We start from the raw sequence: 23,507 nt of genomic DNA, 5'->3' as shown, positions 1-23,507 counted from the left end.
CCAACAGCCGCTGTACTGCTTGCCATCTGGAGCCCTCTTTCATTTTATAATCCAACTGTCATTAAAATACTTTTTGGCAGTTTACAGCTCGTTTTCTCTGTTCAGATGTGGAACGAATCTTCAGACACTCCTCTGATCAAAGTGCTCTCTCGTCGACAGCAGACAGAAAACTTACCACCCTCGGGCTACCAGAGTCCTATCTGGGGTTACCGCCTTAATTATTTATTTATTTTCACAGTTATTTATTTATCAGCATGCACACTCTCCCACCAGAGGCCGGGTCAACTCTGAAGCCTGCCCTTCCTTCCTCTCTCCCCTCCTCCCTTCTCTCTCCACAGTAATAGTGTATTTTCAGTGGGTAGATGAGTCTTTTGTCTTAAAAGCTTTGTGATCTGTGGCTGCTCTCTCTCCAAGACCATGGCTCTGGCCCCACATTCATTTCCAGCTCAACAGTAGTAATTTATGTGTTATTCTCTGGCTTGAACGAACGGCCTTGGTACAACCATATTTTCTCCCTCCATCCACAATGAGTATTCATAACACTGTCATTCCAAAATAGCTACTACCCTACTGCTTGCTGGGTTTTCATTTGTATGCAGCTCTAGCTCGGCGTGAGTGTCTGCAGGCGTTTTTTTTAATTATTATTATTTACTCTATAAGAGGTGCTCTTTGGAGCAAAATGGAGTTATCAAATAATGACACACGGCTCGCTCGCCTATCTAGCGGATTTCAATCCAGCCTTTGATTTGAATTATTGATCCGATTTCTGCTGCAGATCTCCAACGGAGCGGAGCGCCAAACAATGCTGCGTGTTGTGAGGTTGGTTGAATATTTATGGAGCATAAAAGCTTTCCTATACAAGTCATCCGGGGACTAACAACACGACAGGCTTCTCAACATGGGTGACATGATATCTGCCTCCATCGACATCTCGTTCGGGCAGCTTTTTTTTTTTTTTAACTCAATATACAGCTACAGTATTATTGGTTATACAAATCAGATTTCAAATCACTGGAGAATGATGTATTCTGAATTTGATTTCCATCCCTTAGTTGGGAAAGCTGACACACTAACATAGTCCTAAAATTACACACTGCTTCTAAATGACTCTTTATGAATTGTCTGATGAGCTTTACATAGACTGTAACACAATAACATGATAACTGTTGACGCCACTTGGAGACAGGGGATGGGAACAGGTCAAGTCAACCAGGTGGTGCATCTCTTCTGGATCACCCCACGCTGAGGCATTCACCATGTGCCCACGCATTACTGGTATGCAGCCCAGCAACCACAAGTGAGTGTGTGTGTGGCCTGTTGATGTGGCAGAAGCGCATTGGCGTTAATATTCTGACCAGGTGTTGATTGAGCCCCCCTAAAGCCAGTGACGCACGTCGCCCCTTTTTTGGCACCCGTCCCGCCGCCGTCAGAGCATGGGGCCTATTCAGGCTGTCAGCGCTATGTGTTAGATCTTCTCAGTTCCTCCCTTGCTGTCTCGGCCGGGTTGGTCCTTTGCCACGCCGCCACTCAACCCTCTCCCTCCCGCAGCATCATGGGTCCCTGGGCCGGAGCAGGTTTAGTGCTAATGAAGTCAAATGTATTTAAATCGAGGCCTGTATAGGCTGTGTCTGTGGTGACGGCAGGGTGGCTGTTTTAATGCCAGCTAGGCCAGTCCTCCACTGTGGCGGGCTCTGACTCCGAAACTCACTCAGACACCCAATTGTAAGGGTTCGCTAGCATAGCACTGTGCTGTTTGTCAAAGCCAGAAACGGACATGCAAATCAGGTTAGATTACACCAATGAATCCATCGTGGGTGACAACTTGTTGGAGTGATAAAAGTCCAAGTAAAGTAGCATGGCGGGATGGAGTGGGGAGAAAAATGTTCTCGCATAAAAGTTAAGGGAGAGGCCAGGTGCACCACATCATTAAAAAAGGCCCCCTGAAAGAGGGAAAGAGCTGGCAAATGAACATGAGTGGCAGGCATCGTTAGTACCTGCTTCCCTCTTCCCCCCTGCGCCTCTAAATCCCCTATAAAGTTTTATGTAGGTCTCTTTGATACAATAATTATTTTTTCCTGTAATCTTTCAAGCCCTGCACCTTTTCCACTGGCTGCCGCAGATCAAAGGCAGCTGGTTTTGCGCATGAGGGACTGAGTCGCTGGGTTTCTACTTCAATTGAAGGCAGCTGGCTCTGTGTGTTCTGGTCCTGATCTCAGCGCTGCTCTTCCAGATCTCTACTCTACTCCCTCTCTGCCCGCCAGCTCCCCACATCACTCACTCACTCACACACACACACACACACACACACACACACACACACACACACACACACACACACACACACACACACACACACACACACACACACACACACACACACACACACACACACACACACACACACACACACACACACACACGGAAAGTTCCCCTCTAAGGCCAAAGCGACTTAAGGGGGAGAGCAGGCTTGAGGTTTTGGCGTTCACTACCCTCCACAGGCATCTGGGTGTTTAGATTAAGTCAGAGATGTTCAAGTGGTTGGTGGAGTGAAGACAGACGAGAGGTTTTCCTTTCTCACTGAGAGAGAGGTAGAGCAAGAGAGAGAGAGAGAGACTGGACAGCGTGCTCTCCTCTTCTCCTGGTTTATTGTCCGTCATAATCATTATGTGGGGTCCGGTTAGTCAGATCCCCCTTACAGGACCCTGTTGAGGTTCACTGAGTCCATTAATGTCAACAAGCCCAACATAATTGGCCATGTCCTGTAAGGGAAACCAGCGAGTAAACAGACAAAATATAGAGCTTCGAAAAATAATGATGGTCTATGCCTGTGCTCTATGAATATGTGTTTATTTCCCTATAAAATGTAAAATTGTAAGGCTCAACGTGCTGTTTGGCTGACTGGCCTCTGTCTGTTAAGGGATTTCATGCTCTCTCAACACTCCTTTCTGAGCACCACGGGTCAGGTTGGTCTGGGTTCCATATATTGATGTGTTCCAGGCCAAAAAGAAAAGGTCAGTTTCTTCAGGGAAACATTATCCACGATGGCACAGATTACTAGGAACAATGGGGAATTCTATATTTGTCCCTGATTGCGTATGCCATTTGCAGGAAAGGAAAAATAGGTCCTGTTGCATTAGGGAAGTTTCTCTGGACAAGCCAACGGCTGGGACAGGGCTCAGTCACAGGCAGAATCCCAAAAGGTACCCTATTCCCTATATAATGCATTGGGCTTTGGTCAAAAGTAGTGCAGTATGTAGGGAATAGGGTGCCATTTGGGACTCACACACAGAGCTCCAAGCTCTCTACAACACAAGGTCTGCCTTCCACTTCCAGCCAGAAGAAATGTGGAAGTAATTAGGGTCCACCGATGTTTATTGAATAAAAAGACACTTAGGCATTATGTTTATGCAAGATCAGAAACACTAAAATCTGACACACTCATACATATTTTTTTCTCTACTGAGAGGACATCTGCAACCAATATGGACTAAATGTTTATTTTATTACTGATGTGGAAAAATGTTTATAGTACTTGGCTTGTTATTCAAAAGCGGGCCTTTGCGAAAACAATGGACGGGCTGCCATGATACTTGGACTGGACAATGGAACTCAGTTTAGCTACTACCGTGTGTGTGTGAGGTTACCTGAGTTTTAAGCGTTTTAATCTCTGTCAACACATTACAAAACGAAAAGGTTTTAAAAAAAAAAATGTTTTTATGAAATAAAACCTCCACAGCTATTCTGTTTGATGTTAGAGGTGAACCAGCTGTATCACTAGGAGATCAAAGAGAGATGATCTCTTGTGGAAAATTGTAAAATCGACAATCCCACTTGGCCCTTGTAGAAAATTCTTCAGACTATTACAGTACAGGGCATTGGTTCTGAGATGGGAAATTGGTATTTGAAGAACCTCTTCAAAAGTGGAGCAGGTGAGGGTGTAGGACAAGAGGACAAGTACGCAGCGAAACTTGAAGTTCATCCAGGCAAGAATAATTTCCACAATGACTATGATCATAAGCTCTGTCTCTCTACTGCAGCAGAGAACGGACACGTTGTTCTGGAAAGGTTAGAGGTAGGGCCTACTCTATGGTTGGGAAATTGGAAAGAGTGCGTGTTATGATTTCCAAAGAACAAAGGCCTGAATACCTGTTTTAACACCCCCTGCCAAAGTAAACGCCACAAGAACAAAGAGGACAGAGCTAAACAGAGAGATAAACTTAGCTTCTAGATTTGACACTTTCCCACGTAGCCATGCAAAGATAATTGCTTTATCAGTCACAGGTTTCTGTTTACATAAATTACGTTCATGGCAAAGTAACCTTTAGAAAGCAATCCAGAGTAGTGTATTCAGCCAGTGGAATGAATGCAAAAACTTTGGTAGCGGCATCATTGCTGTTACTGTCACTCTTACTGTGACATGCATTGATAGTGACATGCAGGCTTTGCTGCTATCAGTTGACTGTATCATTGGTTTGCCTGGCCCTACAAGGGACAGAAGACATCCTCCGCGTCACCCACCTTGTCAAGACACCACAGGGTTTTAATTATATGCTTAATTTGCCCGCCACCCACCCCCACCCCTCAAATTATTCCCTGTCTGAAAATGTTCATACAGTAAATGTCAAGACAATTAGCCAAATCATTCCGGAAAGGTCTACGCAGGTACACCTAAGTACTAGGCATAATAGTTTTTCTTAAAATGATCAAATTCAGATTTAAAATGTGTCACTTAGCAGACCACGACTCAGATTTCAATTCAGTCAGAAAGAAGAAGAATGAACTGTAACTCTAAAATCACCACATAGTTGTGATGCACTAAATGCACAACAGATGTATCTCTTGACAACCAGGGAAAAAACACATACTTAAACCGGATAAACTAGAGAAGAGAGAACATTGCAAACAGCCCAATATAAATGAAACTGAAGAGTGTTTCCAGACCACTGTAATTGCTACAGCTATAACATCATGACACCAGCTGATGAAAACACAGCCTTTTCCAGAGGCAGCCACGGTTCATCACATAGAGGAAGAAAGAGAGAGAGAGAGAGAGACAGACAGAGAAAGCGAGATAGAGAGAGAGAGAAAGAAAGAGAGAGAAAAGAGAAAGAGAGACAAAGGTGGGGAGGAGAGGAGAAAAATGACATCTCCATATTAAAGCCTCTGTTGCCGGTGTCAGTTATAATTTGGTGCTGCCTGTGGGGACCGGAATTAAACTAGTCAGCTCTGGTCTGATCTCATTCGTCCTCCATTTTGAATCTGCTTATAAGAATCCCGAGCTGGGGGGAATATTGCTGGCAAATTGGTTTTAAATTAAAGGAGGTGGCAAGGCATTCTGCTTCATCAGCTCTTTCCCAGGTGCACTTAATCTAATTTCATTAAGGAGATGAGGACGGATGATCACTTGTGTCGAAACATTAAGTCGGTCAATTTTTTCCCCCATGAAAAACTATTAGGGCTGTCAGCGACCTGGTGGGTGGGCTGTTTGTTATTGAATATGAGGAGTCTGGGAAAGAACCTGGGCTTCACAGGGGTTGGGGGAATGGAAGAGGGATGTGGGGGGTGGCCTGGGTGATATAAGGGGCCAGAGGCACAGTCATTGCCATTCCTTTTTCCTTTTCTCTGACATGGGCGAGAGAGCGAGAGAGGGAAGAAAGCAACACACAGACAGATAGAGGAGAGAGAGAGAGAGAGAGAGAGAGAGAGAGAGAGAGAGAGAGAGAGAGCGAGAGAGAGAGAGAGAGAGTGAGATGGACGACAATATGACACAATCCTCTGAGAGAGGGGAAGAGAGATAATAAAACTGAAAGAGATAGGAAGAAAGAGAGAGGAAGAAGAGGGGGGAGGGGTAGAGTGGGTGTGTTCTGTGTTTCCATAGACACGGCGCTCCGTATGTAGGTGCATGCTACCTTAAGACACACTACCCAGATACATCACCTAGGAGGACACTACCTGACGAGCCATTACTGATAAGCTCTCAGAAACACTCGTCTCTGTGATACACCATTCACTCCCTATACCGGGAGATAAGGGAGCAAGGAATTAATGTGTCAATCAAGTCAGCGTTGTGCCGTCCTGTCAAGCGAGTATTGAAACCATTAAAGAGCTGTAGCAGGGATGTGGTAATGGTCCCCTGGGAGAGAGGAGAGAGGCAGTGGGAGACTCAGACAGATACAGTTACTGCTGAATGACTGCCTGCCTGCCTGGAAAATAGAAGCAAATGGAATTAGACGACCTGGGTGTCGACACTGGGCGAATGAGCATTACGCCACCGCTGCAGAGCCATGACAGGGCAGGCCAGCCACTGTGTTAGCTAAGACTGGTAAAGAGAAGAGCACTGGAGTAGCATATTAGAGGCTAATGCTAGTATTCCTGACATGGAGAGGAGAGACAGGGAGCCATGATGTTATTTGCTAAAGCTAAAGACCACAGAGGAAATTGGACAAGCAGCGGCGCAGACAGGCGAGCTCAGCATAATAGAGATAGGACGACACTTCAGGGCAGTCTTTGAAAACAGAGAGAGAAGGATAAATCCCGCCTTTTTTCTCTTCCGTTTAAATGAAAGAAAATGACCCTCTTCACTTCAAGTAGCATGAACACAGACATGAGAAAAGTTGCCAACTTTGGCTCGCTGATATTTCTAAATAGATGCATGGAATAATAATTGATCTGGTTTGAACTACTTGGGGGAACAGAGGTCAATGAAGGTAATAGTCACAGCTAACGGAGGCCATGTCGTCCTACTGAAACAGTGGGAATAACATTCTCTATCTGCATGACGGATTCCACCAAACAGAACATGTAGACTATGGTGGTATAACATTTTGTTAGGTTTCTTTTTGTGTTATTGCTCTGTCTGTCTGCGTGCTAAGTGTTGGACAATATGTTGCTCTTCATGTGCTTATTGTCTGTATTTTTCTTAAAGGGTAACTCTCAACCCCAATTTCAGCCTTTGCCCAACCCCTTCATATGAAAAAAAAAAATGCATTCAGGTTGTGGATTGGGGGGAATTGCTCATAAATATTCATTTTGGGGGTGGGTAAACGTGGTTGTACCTGATCTCAACACTTTCTCACTAAAGCATTCTTACCAGAAGTCCACTGCCATGCTCAGATAATAAAATGATACGCATCACAAGCAAATATGGCTCTAAACAGTTAGCTAACAGTGGTAAGGCACCTAGTATCTGACATCTATTGACACTTACGGTGCAAATTTCAATCACCCATGGTGCGCCAAATATGTTTTATTTGTTGCGGTGTTGTGTTGGAAAGGAAAGTGCAATCATCACCTTGAAAATGAAGACTAAGGGCTCAATTCAATCCAATCTGCATTGAAGTGTTACAGTAGCTTTTTTCCCAATGGCCAAATAAACTCAGTTCCTTTTTCCACATTTTGTTACGTTACAGTCTTATTCTAAAATGGATTAATAAAACAAAAACTCTCAGTAATCTACACACAATACCCCATTATGACAATTAGAAATTTTACATAAGTATTCAGTGCCTTTGCTATGAGAGTTGAAATTGAGCTCAGGTGCATCCTGTTTCCATTGATCATCCTTGAGATATTTCTACAACTTGGAGTCCACCTGTGGTAAATTCAATTGATTGGACATGATTTGGAAAGGCACACACCTGTCTATTTAAGGTCCCACAGTTGACAGTGCATGTCAGAGCAAAAACCAAGTAATGAGGTCTAAGGAATTGTCGGTAGAGCGCCAAGACAGGATTGTGTCGATGCACAGATCTGGGGAAAGGTACCAAAACATTTCTGAAGCATTGAAGGTCCCCAAGAACACCGTGGCCTCCATCATTCTTAAATGGAAGGAGTTTGTAACCACCAAGACTCTTGCTAGAGCTGGATGCCCGGCCAAACTGAGCAATTGGGGGAGAAGGGCCTTGGTCAGGGAGATTACCAAAAACCTGACGGTCACTCTGAAAGAGCTCTAGAGTAACTCTGTGGAGATTGTAGAACCTTCCAGAATAACAAACCATCTCTGCAGCACTCCACCAATCAGGTCTTTATGGTAGAGTGGCCAGACAGAAGCCCCTCCTCAGTAAAAGGCACATGACCGCTCGCTTGGAGTTTGCCAAAAGGCACCTAAAGACTCTCAGACCTTGAGAAACAAGATTCAACTCTTTGGCCTGAATGCCAAGTGTCACATCTGGAAGAAACCTGGCACCATGACTACGGTGAAGTATGGTGGTGGCAGAATCATGCTGTGGGGATGTATTTCAGCAGGGACTGGGAGACTAGTCAGGATCGAGGCAAAGATGAACGGAGCAAAGTGCAGAGAGATCCTTGATGAAAACCTGCTCAAGAGCTCACAGGAAATCAGACTAGGGCGAAGGTTCACCTTCCAACAGGACAAGAACCTTAAGTACATAGCCAAGCCAAACCAGGAGTGGCTTCGGGACAAGTCTCTGAATGTCCTTAAGTGGCTAAGCCAGAGCCCAGCTTAACCGAACATCTCTGGAAAGACCTGAAAATAGCTGTGCAGCGACGCTCCCCATCCAACCTGACAGAGCTTGAGAGAATCTGCAGAAAAGAATGCGAGAAACTCCCCAAATACAGGTGGGCCAAGCTTGTAGGGTCATACCCAAGACGACTGTAATCGCTGCCAATTGTGCTTCAACAAAGGACTGAGTAAAGGGTCTTACTTATGTAAATGCAATATATTTTTATTTATTTATAATTATATAAAACAGTTTTTGCTTTGTCATTATGGGGTATTGTGTGTAGATTGATGGGGGGGAAAAAACAATTGAATCAATTTTACAATAAGGCTGTAACCTAACAAAATGTGGAAAAAGTCAAGGGATCTGAATACTTTCTGAAGGCACTGTAAAAACCGACAACTACTACCAGGGCAATCCCACAGGCATGCTTTCACTTTTCAGAATTATAAGTGTATGGGCATGGGATGAATATTGTAAATAAAGAATTACAAAAATATATCTGCCCTGTGTGGGATTAGAACTCACAACCATTGAACTATAAACTAACTGTATTAGCAGACCAAGCAGTAATAGTGGTTGGGAAAAAATAAAACGATTTGAGATTACCACCATTGTCATTCTTTTTTTTAATGATGATGCCTCCCGAGTGGCGCAGCAGTCTAAGGCACTGCATTTCAGTGCTAGAGGCATCACTACAGACCCTGGTTTAATTCCAGGCTGTATCATAACTGGCTGTGATTGGAAGTCCCATTGGACGGCGCACAATTGGCCCAGCGTCGTCCGGGTTAGGGTTTGGCTGGGGTAGGCCTTCATTGTAAATAATCATTTGTTCTGACTGACTTGCCTAGTTAAATAAAGAAAAAACTAAATGTAGCTACAAATAAATGTAGAATCCTCAGCCTACATGTTGTTTTTCTACGTAAAAGCACATAGATGTATATGAAACGGTAAGCAAAAACATTTAATTTGGTCATATGCAGAAATGTGCCTTAATGCCCATTGAATTTTGTGTAACATCACCTACTTTTATAGTAAGCCCTGAGGTGGTACCACCCAGAACATCTAGAAGGGAGAGTTTGAGATGACGTAGAGTTGAACTGCTAGGGGCAACTATTACTATTAAAATAGACCAAAATATATTGCTTTTGCAACAAACTGTCAAAATGATGACGAGAATTCACGTTTCACTATAACTAAGCCTAAAAACAATTACCTGCCCAGGGACTATGATCGAAATTTTGCCGGCTGGCTAGAACCAGCACTTTTAGTTGATTCATTCTTAAAAGTCTAAAATATTGAATTTGGCCTTTACTACTACAGCCCAAAGAAATGCACTGAATAACACATTTATACATGGCAAAAAAGACAGTCAAAAAATAAATAATAAGAAACAAAGTTAAGTGTTTATCATAATTATATCTAGGAGATATAAAACTTAGGATTTTGTAATATATTTTTTTACACATACAGTACCAGTCAAAGGTTTGGACACACCTAGCCACCCTTTGCCTTGATGACAGCTTTGCACACTCTTGATAATGAATAATGAATTGGTCTGCCATGTAGCATGCTTCTGTCTATAACATGAGCTGCAAAGTAGCTGCTTTTTAGAAAGATATCATGAAGAACTGCAAAATGTAGCTTCTGATGAGTCTTCTGATGACAGTGATGGGGAAAACAACAGTGTTGTTGTCACGGAAAATAAGTTGACTGAGTTTTAAAATCAGTGGAATGCCTGGTAGAAGCAGAATATGATAGCTAAGGAGATGGAGAAAATTCTGGCATTTGATTGCAAATATGTGAAGGGAGTTGAAAAGAGAACACAGAAGGCTGTTGTATAAAACACCTGTTTCCGGATTACATCGTCAAACTAAGGGCAACCATGCCATTCGTAACAGAGAGGGAGAAGCGTTCATCCATCTATACGGGTAAGTCTAGCTAGCTACATTTTCAGATATTATAAGTAAAAAATGTTGTCATTAAGTCACTTTCATTGCAAGTTAAAGTGTACTGTTAGCTAGCTAGCTAACGTTAGCTGGCTGGCTCGCTAGCTAACATTACGTGTATGATCTATGTATTAATATTATTCGTATCTCAGAAAGCCATTTGCATTGCTAGTTATAGCCTAATGTTATCTGGCTAGCTAACATCGAAACTAGTTGGTTAGCTTTAGCTACCTGCAGATTCATGCATGGTGGCTAGCTGTGACAATCAGTTTGTTTTGCTAGTAGTATGGGTTGAGATTATCGCTGCATTCAAAACAACTGGGAACTCGGAAATCTTCGACTTCCGATTTCAGTGTGTTCAAGACAACTGGGAACTCCGACTGGTAAAAATAGTTTTGACCGGTCATCCAACTCGGAATTCCAACTTGGGAACTCGGGCCTCTTTCTAGAGACCCGACATTCCGACCTGATGATCACTGGTGTCATGATTTGACTTTGATTTTTCCAAGTTCCCAGTTGTCTTGAAAGCAACATTAGGTTAATTGTTTAGCTATCTAGCTACATGTCTAAACAAAAGACTCCACTTTGCCAGATGATTACATGACCCATCAAGTTAACCAGGTGTGTCTGGGGGTAATTATTGTCATCTATTGTATTTCATGAACATGTGTACATGTCTAAACAATAGTGACTCAACCACTTAGCTAGATGTGGCTGAGGGATGGTTTCTTTCACACGACCCATCAATTTGAACAGGTGTGTCTGAGTAAGAATCATCTAATAATTCTCAAATATTTACACAATATATATCTGGACACTATTTTTGATATTACTAATATGCAAATATGCAAGTAACCATTACACTATACCATTTACACTTTCTGTATCCTGTGCATGTGACAAATAAACTTTTATTTGATATAGTGTGTGTTTACTAGAAACATTTATGTGAAGAACAACATGACCTGCACCAAAATTGGATTAGGATATTGGCCAAGGACTAGATAGTGTATTTTTGCTACTACTTTCACCACTTTTAGTCTTGAAATCTTTGGTTGTTTACTACACTACCTTACTCCCTCTGTTTAGCACATGGCCTCACATGTGAATCATTTTAAGAGATGTGTGGGGCTAAGGCTTAAGAGGGTGTGAATGAATGGGTGTAGACAAAGAAGAGCTCTCCAGTAGGTGTACCAAAACATTCAAGTGCCAGTTTCTTAAAAGTGGGGTTACAAGTTCATCAACTTTTAAAGCAGAATTACTTTCCCATTGTTCCTCAACTGCAGTGTATGATATACCATTTTCTAGCTCGGAGTCTCTATTTTTATCTAATGTAACAAACAATATTTTAGACCGAATTGAGCCGGTCAGTCACATATTTAACCCCTTTTTTAGTTAGGCACAAAACGGCCTTCATACTTCCATATATTTTTAGAACCGGTACCAGTTACGTTTAGATGAGTCTTAGAACCGGTGCGTCAATCGACTATAGGGGGTTAATGTCCACTTTCCCTGCAAAAATAAACGGAATAAAGTAAATTAACACATACAATCTGATTCACAATTACATTAAATATTGTTAAAAATAAATTGAGTGGCTAAGTTGGTGACGTCCTGTTTGATCAAACATCAACCTTAGACAAACAGTGCCATTGAGGAACAGATTTTAGTGTAAAGCAGGCTAATGGGTAACACATGCTTTGTATGAACCACTCGACAGACATAAATAATATGTTATCAACAGAGTCACAGAGAGCCGACCGCCCAGAATAGGATGAGTTGAACTCATTTGACCCTGATACAATCTAATGGGCCCTTCATATTCCACTAAAACGCCTGTGACAGTACAACAGGGTTTGTTTACACACAGGTCCTTCTGTTGTGGAGGCAATTCTTCAAGCACGCGGTTAGCCCTCTTCATGAACATTTAATTTAGCCAGGCTACAAACACACATGCATGCACGCCCGCACACACACCCACACACACATTTTAATAGTTGAAACAACACAGAGACTTCATTATGCTCTCCATAAAAGAGAAATCATCGTAATCATCTGAGCTACGCTTCAGGCCACAGCAGGGGGTTATTTGGTGGGTTATTCAGGGTCAAGGATACTATTTCTGACTTTGAATACTGTTCATTGTCAAACATTATGTTGGGATAATGGAGGAAAATTACACATTTCTTTAAACAGAGGGCTAGGCTCCATGGAGGAAATACGAGCGATAAGAAAACAATCTGAGTAGGCCTGTAGACCTATATCTGGGGCAGGCACAGCCATGCAGGTGAATCTACATAAACATCCCCACTGACAACATAGGACTCAGAGGTTACCGAGCAATCGAAAAAAAAACAACACGGGAATACATTGGAATACATCTGCAGTCTTATCTGTTGTGTGTTTGAATATAATGGTTTTACGACATGCTCGTATCTACCCAGGCTGGCCTGCAATACCATACACCAGCCTGGCTACCAGACAGTTTTATTCAAATAACTGTAACTGATTGCACCAAACGGGCACACCTGCAAGCAATATTCTAATTGATGTAATCTGTTAAATCCTGACAATGTGGGTGTTCAGGTGGCTGCTGATGTGAAGTGAAAGAAAGCAGCCATTGTTGGCAGCACCTGTTGCAGTTAACATGCTAGAAATTAAACAGACAGAGTTATTGTAAGTGTGGCCAATTACAAATGACAGTGTTTGTCTTTCCTTCATGAAAACCAATTTTACACTGTTGATTTGACTCCACTGATGGCTTGTCAAGATAGATTTTTTTCCATCTCTCTCTGACCCTCATCATTCAATTTTCTATGGATGCCACTCTGTCATCTTGATGATGTTAATAGTCCTCTCCATTTCCTCGATCTAGAAGAGGTCCGTTTACTACGGTCCTTACCCAAACACAGCTCATGTGTTTAGCTCATGTAATGAACATGGAAGACATGGAGCTCTTTCAGAGAGGAGTACTTTAGGAATTCACAACGGCTCCACTGTGATGTACGTCAGCTCTGTCTGGTTTCTATGGACAGTGGCACATTTTTTCCGAGGCCCCATGACTGCCTGGTAGGAGTTAACTACCGCCAGTCAAGTCCAGAGACTACTGCACTCACATGGACCAACCCCACCCCATTCCCTATGCGTTCACTGAATAGATTTTTTTTTTTAAAGTTCTGATAGATTAGCCTTTCTGGAGAAAGAGAGAAAACACACTCTTTGAATTTCCAGCAACTCAGTAATTGCTTCCACATGTTGTGAACAACACGTACATAGTTAAAACAACCCCCTGACATAACACATATGGCATTTCTATTTCAAATTAGCAATGAACCTACCATGTGGCAGGTGTAGGAGGTAGGGGTATGGATAGACACAGAACAGCAAACAGAGAGGGAGGGTTGATCTGAGGATACAGAGGTGGGGGCTTCTGTCTGTAGAGTAGTTCCTTCCTCTCCCCTCCCCCTCATCACCCATAGTGATGCCAGGGAGCTGTATGGAAACTGACAGGCCCTGAAAACTCCCTTCCTGTCATGTCAAACTGACGGGTGAGAGAGAGGCTCCCCTTCCCACACTCACTCATTCACTCACTTTTTGGTTCAATGAAGAGATAAAAGCCTATTGACTTGCCAAAGCTACAGTTCATGCAAATTATGCTGCTATCAATGTATTATTTATAGGGCGAGCGGAGCCGACATTTCCACAGAACTGGGAGATAAGCTTACAGGAGATTAGGCATGCTATCTCATTCATTTACCAGGGAGTAATTGCTAAACTGCGGGGGAATTAAGATGTGTGAGGCTCCCATTGGTGGTTCATGGTGGAATGGCTGCAGGTGGTGGTGGAGGAAACCATAGATGAACAAGCCAGCCACCCAAGTAAACAAGTGTACAGTTGTGAAATTGATATTATTACAAATACTCTGTATAGACGCTGGCCAACAGCTGTCAAACAGACTGACAGAAGATGAATAACTGATGGTAACTGGGCAAATCTGCCATTTAACAACATAAAGACTGTGATACTGTACATGCTGCAATGCTATCCCTAGGATATTAGGGACATCAGTAGTGTATTTTCTGCATGAAATGAATTGGAATATGATAACTCAAATCTACATAATAGAGTGATCAATGACATTTATTATCTAGATTTGCGTCACATTGTTGTACTGTATATAAAATGTGATACATGTTGTACGCAGTCTGGGGTTATCATTGAGGTTAAAGGAGTTGCAAATTGAAAGACGCAACATTCTCTTACACCTATAAAAGCAGTGTTATTATTTGCGTTGTGAAAAACTAATAATGGGAACATTTGAGTAAATGAGGGATACAAAGGTTATTGAAAGCAGGTGCTTCCACACAGTTGTGGTACCTGAGTTAATTACGCAATTAACATCCCATCATGTACATAAAAAATGCTAGGCAGGCTATTATTTTGGCTCCCATGGTTATGCCCCCATAGGATGACAATGAATCCATCCAAAGGGCACGAGTGGTAACGGAAAGATTTTTTGAGCATGAAAACAATGTTAACTCTATGCCATTGCTGTCTCAGTCACCAGATCTCAACCCAATTGAACACTTGTGGGAGATTCTGGAGCGGCAACAGAGACAGCGTTTTCCAGCGCCATCAACAAAACACCAAATGTGTGTGCATCCCTCCAACAAGAGTTCCAGACACTTGTAGAATCTTTGCCAGAATGCCGCTGGAGTGTACAGTGTATAGCGTCCATTTTCCGAGCTCCTGACCAATTCCGCTATTTTGTGTGTATTTTTGCCCTGATCTTAACTCTTTTAGTACATAATGTGTCCGCCATCATTTCCTACGATTGAAAATATCTTCTGGACATCAGAACAGCGATCACTCACCTCGATATGGATGAAGATTTCAACTTCAACGAGTCGGCGGCATACTGCTCACCCCTGGCCAGGCACTAATCCCTGACACTCGGAAGAGAAAGAGACGGCGATATAGAGGCTGATGTGAGCTGTGATATCCTATGTTTCTCGGAAACGTGGATGATCAAGGACATGGATAATATACAATCGGCAGGACAGAACGGCAGTGTCAGGTAAGCTCAAGGGGGGTGGTGTGTATCTCTTTGTTAAAAACAGCTGGTGTGCGATCTCTAAAATGAAGAAGTCTCGAGATTCTGCTCACCAGAGTTAGAATACCTTATGATAGCTGTAAACTACAATGAACAAAAATATAAACTCAACATGTAAAGTGTTGGTCCCATGTTTCATGAGCTGAAATAAAATATCCCAGAAATGTTCCATACGCACAGAAATGTATCTTAAATGTTTGTTTAAATGCACACATTTTGTTTGTTTAAATGCACAAATTTGTTTACATCCCTGTTAGTGAGCGTTTCTCCTTTGCCACGATAACCCATCCACCTGACAGATATGGCATATCAAGAAGCTGATTAAACAGCATGATCATGACCCAGTTGCACCTTGTGCTTGGGACAATAAAAGGGCACTCTAAAATGTGCAGTTTTGTGTCAGAACACAATGCCACAGATGTTCTGAGGGAGTGTGCAATTGGCATGCTGACTGCAAGAATGTCCCCCAGAGCTGTTGCCATCGAATTGAATGTTCATTTCTCTATCAATAGCTGCCTCCAACGTTGTTATCGAGAATTTGCCAGTCCAAATGGCCTCACAACTGCAGAACATGTGTAACCATGCCAGCCCAGGACTTCCACATATGGCATCTTCACCTGCGGGATCGTCTGAGACCAGCCACCCAGACAACTGATCAAACTGTGGGTTTGCACAACCAAAGAACTATCCGAAGGAAAGCTCATTTGCGTGCTCGTTGCTCTCACCAGTGTCTTGACCTGACTGCAGTTTGGCGTTGCAAACAACTTCAGAGGGCAAATGCTCATGTTCAGTATATACTGGCCCTCTGGAGAAGTGTGCTCTTTACTGGTGAATCCCGGTTTCAACTGTACCGGGCGGATGGCAGACAGTATGTATGGCGTCGTGTGGGCGATCGGGTTGTCTGAGGTCAACGTTGTGAACAGAGTGCCATTTTATCGATGGCAATTTGAAATCCCAGAGATACCGTGACGAGATCCTGAGGCCCATTGTCGTGCCATTCATCCACCGCCATCATCTCATGTTTCAGCATGATAATGCACGGCCCCATGTCGCAAGGATCTGTACACAATTCCTAGAAGCTGAAAATGTCCCAGTTCTTCCATGGCTTGCATACTCACCAGACATGTCACCCATTGAGCATGTTTGAGATGCTCTGTATCAACATGTACGACAGCATGTTCCAGTTCCCGTCAATATCCTTGGTAGAGGATTGGGGCAAAAATTCCACAGGCCACAATCGCAAGCACAGAATAAAATAGGTTCCGGCACTCATCTGATGGCATTGAGGAGTTTCACATCAGTCACCAGCTTCATTAAAAAGTGCATCGATGATGTCGTCCCCACAGTGACCGTACATGCATATTCCAACCCAAAGCCATGGATTACAGGCAACATCCGCACTGAGCTAAAGGATAGAGCTGCCACTTTCAAAGAGCGGGACACTAACCCGGATGCTTATAAGAAATCCTGCTACACCCTTCGACGAACCATCAATACAGACAAAAATGGAATCCTACTACACCGGCTCTGACGCTCGTAGGATTTGGCAGAGCTTGCAAACTATCGCGGATTACAAAGGGAAACCCAACAGTGAGCTTCCCAGTAACCCGAGCCTACCAAACAAGCTAAATTCCTTCTATGCTTGCCTTGAGGCAAGCAACACTGAACCATGTGTGAGGGCACCAGCTGTTCTGGATGTGAGTAAGACAGGGTAACATTCACAAGGCCGCAGGGCCAGACAGATTACCAGGATGCGTACTCAGAGCATGCACTAACCATCTGGCAAGTGTCTTCACTGACATTTTCAACCTCTCCCTGACCCAGTCTGTAATACCTACATGTTTCAAGCAGACCATCATAGTCTCTGTGCCCAAGAACACCATGGTAAACTGTCTAAATTACTATCACCCTGTAGTACTCACATCTGTAGCCATGAAATGCTGGTCATGGCTCACATCAACACCATCCTCCCAGACACCCTGGACCCACTCCAATTTGCATAACGCACCAACAGATACACAGATGACAGAATCTCTATTGTACACTCTATTGGAACGCTGGTCACTTTAATAATGTTTACATACTGTTTTATGTATGGATGACTGATGAAGACCTAAGGGTCAGAATGTTTTTACTATAAAAAAAATCACATAGGAGCATGAGCAGCAGTGTACAGCATTTTCCTTTCTGTTTTCCATGAGTTTGCCTACAACTCCAGCACCTGCAGAAAGAACCTGGATGTGCGTATGTTCTTCAGCTTTTGTACATACTGTTTTACTCATTTCATATGTATATTATGTATTCCTGTCAATGCCATCCTATTCAACTTTTGCTGTATATATATAAGAAAATATATAAGAAAATAAAATGTACGCTCAACACGCTGGACCTTGGTCCAGTTCCTTCAACAGCCGTGACATATATATATATATGTCACGGCTGTTGCTGTTGAAGGAACTGGACCAAGGTGCAGCGTGGTGAGCGTACATTTTCTTTTGATGAGATGATATATATATATATATATATATATATATATATATATATATCACCTCTGTTGAAGGATATATATATATATATATATATATATATATATATAGATATATATATATATATATATATAGAAAATGTACGCTCACCGCGTATGTCACGGCTATTGAAGGAACTGAACCAAGGTGCAGCGCGGTGAGCGTACATTTTATTTTATTCAAAATGACGCCGATAAGACAATAACCAATACAAAACAAACCGTGAAGCTTCAGGCTATGTGCCATCAAACAAAGTTAACCTCCCACAAACACAAGTGGGAAAAAGGGTACCTAAGTATGGTTCCCAATCAGAGACATCGATAGACAGCTGTCCCTGAGAACCATACCCGGCCAAAACATAGAAATAGAAAATCATAGAAACACAAAACATAGAATGCCCACCCCAACTCACGCCCTGACCAAACCGAAATAGAGACATAAAAATGATCTCTAAGGTCAGGGCGTGACAATATAGTTTTCTATCATACATATTCTAAATATTATATCCACATACTGTCCATAATTTAACAAAGGGGTTGAATACTTATTGACTCAAGACATTTCAGCTTTCCTTTTGTATTAATTAGTAAATGTTTCGAAAAACATAATTTAACTTTGACATTATAGGGTAGGCCAGTGACACAAAATCTTCAAGCTGTAACAAAACAAAATGTGGACAAAGTCAAGGGTTGTGAAGGCACTGTAAATAGTTAACCAAATAGCTACCTATCTGCATTTATACTATCTGCATTGAACCCTTTTTGCACCAACCTTTTTGACTCATCACATATGCTGCTGCCACTGTTTACTATCTGCCACTTTATGTCTCGTTATACTGTATGTACACTAGGGGTGTCCCTGACCTCAACAAAAATACTGGTCGACCAATCAATATATTTTTTGCATTTTAGATGACTACTTCATGAAGCTGGTTGAGAGAATGCCAAGAGTGTACAAAGCTGTCATCACGGCAAAGGGTGGCTACTTTGAAGAATCTAAAATCGATATTTTTGGGGGTTACTAGATGATTCCGCATGTGTTATTTCATAGTTTGATGTCTTCACTACTTTTCTACAATGTAGAAAATAGTCAAACAGAGAAAAAGCAGGGAATGAGTAGGTGTGTCCAAACGTTTGACTGGTGCTGTATATGGATGACGCATAAAGTCAGGCACATTTAACAGTCAGGCTTTTGATTATAGACCTAAATAAGTTGGAGTTTCCTCTCTCCTCACAATTCTTAGACAATTAAGGCATGTTATAGAACCATATACAATTTCTGTGGCACATGTCTTAAGAGTGATGGACTGTCCCATTCCCACGGCCTCCACAATGGATTAGTCTCCAGGCGCGAATCAGACAGGCGTCTTGTTGCACCTTGATTAAAACAAAATGGTGTTGCTATATGCTTGACTAAAGAAATCTCGGTCGACCAACAGCTATCGACCAATCAATCGACCAGTTGACCACATGGGGTCAGCCCTAATGTACATATCTATTTCGATTATCTGGCAACCCTGCACATTGAACTGGTGCTCCTTGTATATCGCCATGTTATCATAATTAATTTTGTTTTTATTATTACTTTCATTATTACGTTTTTTACTTGTCTATTACTTCTGTATTGTCTTTCTCTCTGCGTTGTTGGGAAGGGCCCGTAAGTAAGCATTTCACTGATAGTGCACAACTGTTATTTATTTACAAAGCATGTAGAAAATAATATGTGATTTTGACTGAATCTAAACTGGCCCACCGCCCTCTAAAGACACGTTAAGTTGCGGTTTCCTTTATTTTGGCAGTTGCCTGTGTGTTTTCCTTGTTAGTTTCTTTATTTTCTGTTACTTATCTGTGGGACGCAAATGCTCAACAGTAGTGGGACCAGCAGCGTTGTCGCTCCATTATAGCTCCTCCTCATCTCCTCTCACTTTTCTTCTTCAGTCGGGAACTCAACATTTGTTATTCACAACTCCTCAAGTACAAGTGATGTGGTGGGGAAAGATAAACAGAAAAAAAGTCGTACCTTGTCATCAACGTCACTCTCGCTGTCACACTGCAAGGGAAGAGGAAGGGAAAACATAAGGAATTATTCATTTTATCCCCCCCCCACCACCAACAACCTCATAATCAGTGCAGATGTTATTTTTATGGGAGACTTCTTGTTCAGTGACAGCTTTCAACACAAATGAAGGGAGATGAAGGGAGAGAAAGTGTTGCGTTTGAGAGAGCTTTCAGGGTTCTAAAGGAGTACACAATACAATACAATAACGCTATTCTTGAGTTTTCTGTGCAAATACCATAGTTTACAAAAAGTGGAAAACAAATATCAGTATAGAGTGTCGCGTGTCCATTTTGCAATCAACAGAAAAGTGTCCTTCACTTTTTTGATTAGAATATGAATTGTGCTTTCCACACATCATCAGACCATCATATCCTATAACCAACATTCTCCATTAGTATGTTAACATGAATGTATTTCACATTTAGTTATAAAAAAGGACTAAAACTTTTGAAATGCAAATGTGCAATTATGCCCACAATGTATATAACCACTTGTCTCCTGCATGGCTAGCATCCCTTTATAAAGGCACAAAAGCTGATCTCTCATTTAATCTCTACTTCCATTTCTCACGTTCATTAGGTGTTAATAGTGAATAAATGCTCCTCCAGGTCGCTCCTCTCTCACTACAATGGGAAGTGAAGTTGTGGAAACAGGAGTGGACCAGTTGGTCAGACCTCCTGGACCTCACAGTGGGGGAGCCAGGGAGAAAAGAGAAAAGCTATTCACGCAAAGAGCCATAGAGAAGAGAAGAAGAGAAGGTCCCTGAAAAACACTGCCGGCCTGGCTTCAATCTGTCAATTAAGTTTCTGTGGCAACATATTTAAGTGCCCCTCTTTATTTTGTTTAACTCCTTTTCAGAGCCCCGGCACAAAGGGAGACTTTGGGTCAAAAGAGGCACAGCGGCCCTTTGTGTTGTAGCGTGGTGGGTCCAAATGTATAATTAAGTAACGAGTACCAATCAGCACTACAGACCAGACCTGGGTTCAAATACTAGGCGAAATCTTTCAAAAACAGTTAGCATTTGCTTTAGTCTGCCTGGAAGTGCAGGACGGGGCGGGGTTTGCACTTTTGCGACTATTCTATTTGTTCTATTGCAACTGGAAAACTCAATCAAGCCCAGCTTAAGTATTTGAAATGATTTCAAATAGTATTTGAACCCAAACCTGCTACAGTCCAGAGGTAAGGATGTCTCCAGAGAGCTACTCTTATGCCCTTGAATCTTCCCATTCTGTGGGTGAATGGCAGAAGACTTTCTCTGACTGGGGAGAGTGGTAAAGTCAAGAGATTCTGTGGCTCAACATGATATGAATGGCCGTATGTGTGCGTTTTAATTCTGTCAATATAACATCTTAAGGCCATGCTGAAGTCCTAACCTTCCATTTTGAGCCATTCTTACAGAAGAAAGGGAGTCGAAACATTTACACTGGAGGCCAGATCAATGGAAAAGAGAGAACACACTTATTAATGCATTGATTTCCTTTCTATAACTGGCCATTGTTGATAGTAGAGGCAGTGAGTGAATGAGAGAGAGCGACTGGGAGACACAGACACACATATATATATATATATAGCAAGAGAGAAACAGAAAGAGAATGAGAAAGAGAGGGAAAGACAGGAAATCAAATGGCCCTGACTTTGGAAAGCATGTTTAAATGTTCCATTGTATACAATCAGTGTGTGTGTGTGTGTGTGTGTGTGTATGCACATGTCTATGTGTGTGAGTTCAGGATTAGAGAAAAAAAGCCTGCTTGCTGTCTGTACCTTAATTCTCCAGGGAATGTTTGCAAACCCTAATTTCAGGGCTTTACTTGTCAAAATACATTATAGGTACATGGTATTAAAGAAACTGGAAGTGGCTTAGGCTCCCTGTCAATCAACTTCCCATTCAGCATGGGGAGTTCTCTGCAAATTGATTGTCACACATTTCTACCCAGATGAGCCTGCTACTGACTCAACACAACCTGTAATCAAGCAGCATTTGTCTCTCTCTCACAAGTCATTTGTTTTTTAAAAATCACCACATTCAAAAAAAACTGCACTTTCTCCTAGATTTGCCTGTTGACATTGCGCCTGGAAGTAAATGGATCCTGGTTTGAGATCATACCCAGGGAACTGGGAGAAATGTGTTCTTAGTATGCACCACAACGGCTGCCTGCTGCTGCCGGGCGGCTCACACAGTGATGCTACTTCCCCCTGTTATTGGGGCCGGGCTGAAGCCCTGCATGTGCGGTGGAGAGGAACAGGTGGATTCTGGCTGCAGCTGAATTCCCCAAGCACAGACCTGCAGGCTGGTCTTACTGAGGATGAGGATGAGAGCAGAGGATAAGGGAGCCACAGAGTGCTGCTGCCAGTGCACTGGAGAGGAGGAGAAGGACAAATAATATCGAAATAGCACAGCAGGGCTCTCATCCCCCCACCTCACCAATCTCTTTAAGAGACATTTCCTGCAGCAGAGTGTAAATAGAGGACTAGAGGAAGGATGGGGTTGTTCTCAGCAGGATAGGAGTTTCTAGTCAAAAGTGACAACAAAAAAACAAAAGCATTAAACACATAGTGGGGACATGGTGGTGGCTCCTGAGGAGATGAGAGAGGTCTGTCAGGGCTGTGTTTGGTTAGCATGGGTCCAGGTTATAACTACATACTATTATTATAGGTCTACACTGAGTCTATGCTAGGTCTACATTGCGCCGATGTGGGGAAGGGCTACAGTGGGGGCTGCATTAGGCCAATGCCTTCCTGTGCAACAGGGTTCTCTCGCTGTTCAACTGAGAAGAGATCCTCTGTGCTGTAGCAGTCAACTAGGGCCAAGCCAGGAGAGGGAACACATCAGCCAAATGGGTAAAATGGAAAACCACAAACACACCAACCTCCCCTAACCAACAGCAGGACAGCAGGCCAGGCCAGTCAGAGGGGACGTTGTTAAAAACCGAGAGATATGTTGCTCGCAAAATTCCCTGACAGGAGCCCCAGCGGATCCACCCTCTCATGGATATTCAAAAACAACCCCCACCAAAAAAGAAAAAAATGAGAGAAGATAGAGAAAACCTGGCTACTGGTTCAGAGGCAGGCGGAGCGAGGAGCAACATCTGCACCTGGCAACCGCTGCCGCAGTGAGAAGAAATCAGGGAATAGCTTCACCGGATGGCTCAGTCTCCCTTCCCTCTCCTCCCCTCCACACCTCAGACGGATGGTTTTGACATTTACACAGCTTTCAACACTTCAGGAGCAGGAGATGTATTTTGACAGAAGAGAGAAACACCAGTCCAGACTGGACCCGGGTCGGGTCTCAGTGCTAGGCTAGCCCCAAGACGACCCCAAATCTCAGACCTGGAATGAGGCAACAGGGCTGAGGAGGGAGACAGGCGGCTTCAGGATTTTTTGTTGTTGCAGATTTGGTAATAGA

At 42.8% G+C, this 23,507-nt stretch overlaps 1 protein-coding gene across 1 annotated transcript in view; it reads right to left on the bottom strand.

Annotated features, from left to right (window-relative positions):
• LOC139411055 (autism susceptibility gene 2 protein-like) overlaps window positions 1–23,507 on the bottom strand; it is a 394,290-nt gene that overhangs the window by 111,962 nt on the left and 258,821 nt on the right. Inside the window, exon 5 of the mRNA XM_071156850.1 lies at window positions 20,066–20,095. Within this exon, the coding sequence (XP_071012951.1) occupies window positions 20,066–20,095 (30 nt within the window). The remainder of the gene's footprint in view (window positions 1–20,065; window positions 20,096–23,507) is intronic.

The sequence above is a fragment of the Oncorhynchus clarkii genome, chromosome 6, assembly GCF_045791955.1.
Source record: "Oncorhynchus clarkii lewisi isolate Uvic-CL-2024 chromosome 6, UVic_Ocla_1.0, whole genome shotgun sequence".
NCBI lineage: Eukaryota > Metazoa > Chordata > Actinopteri > Salmoniformes > Salmonidae > Oncorhynchus > Oncorhynchus clarkii.
This window is presented reverse-complemented; position numbering and strand designations above follow the sequence as displayed.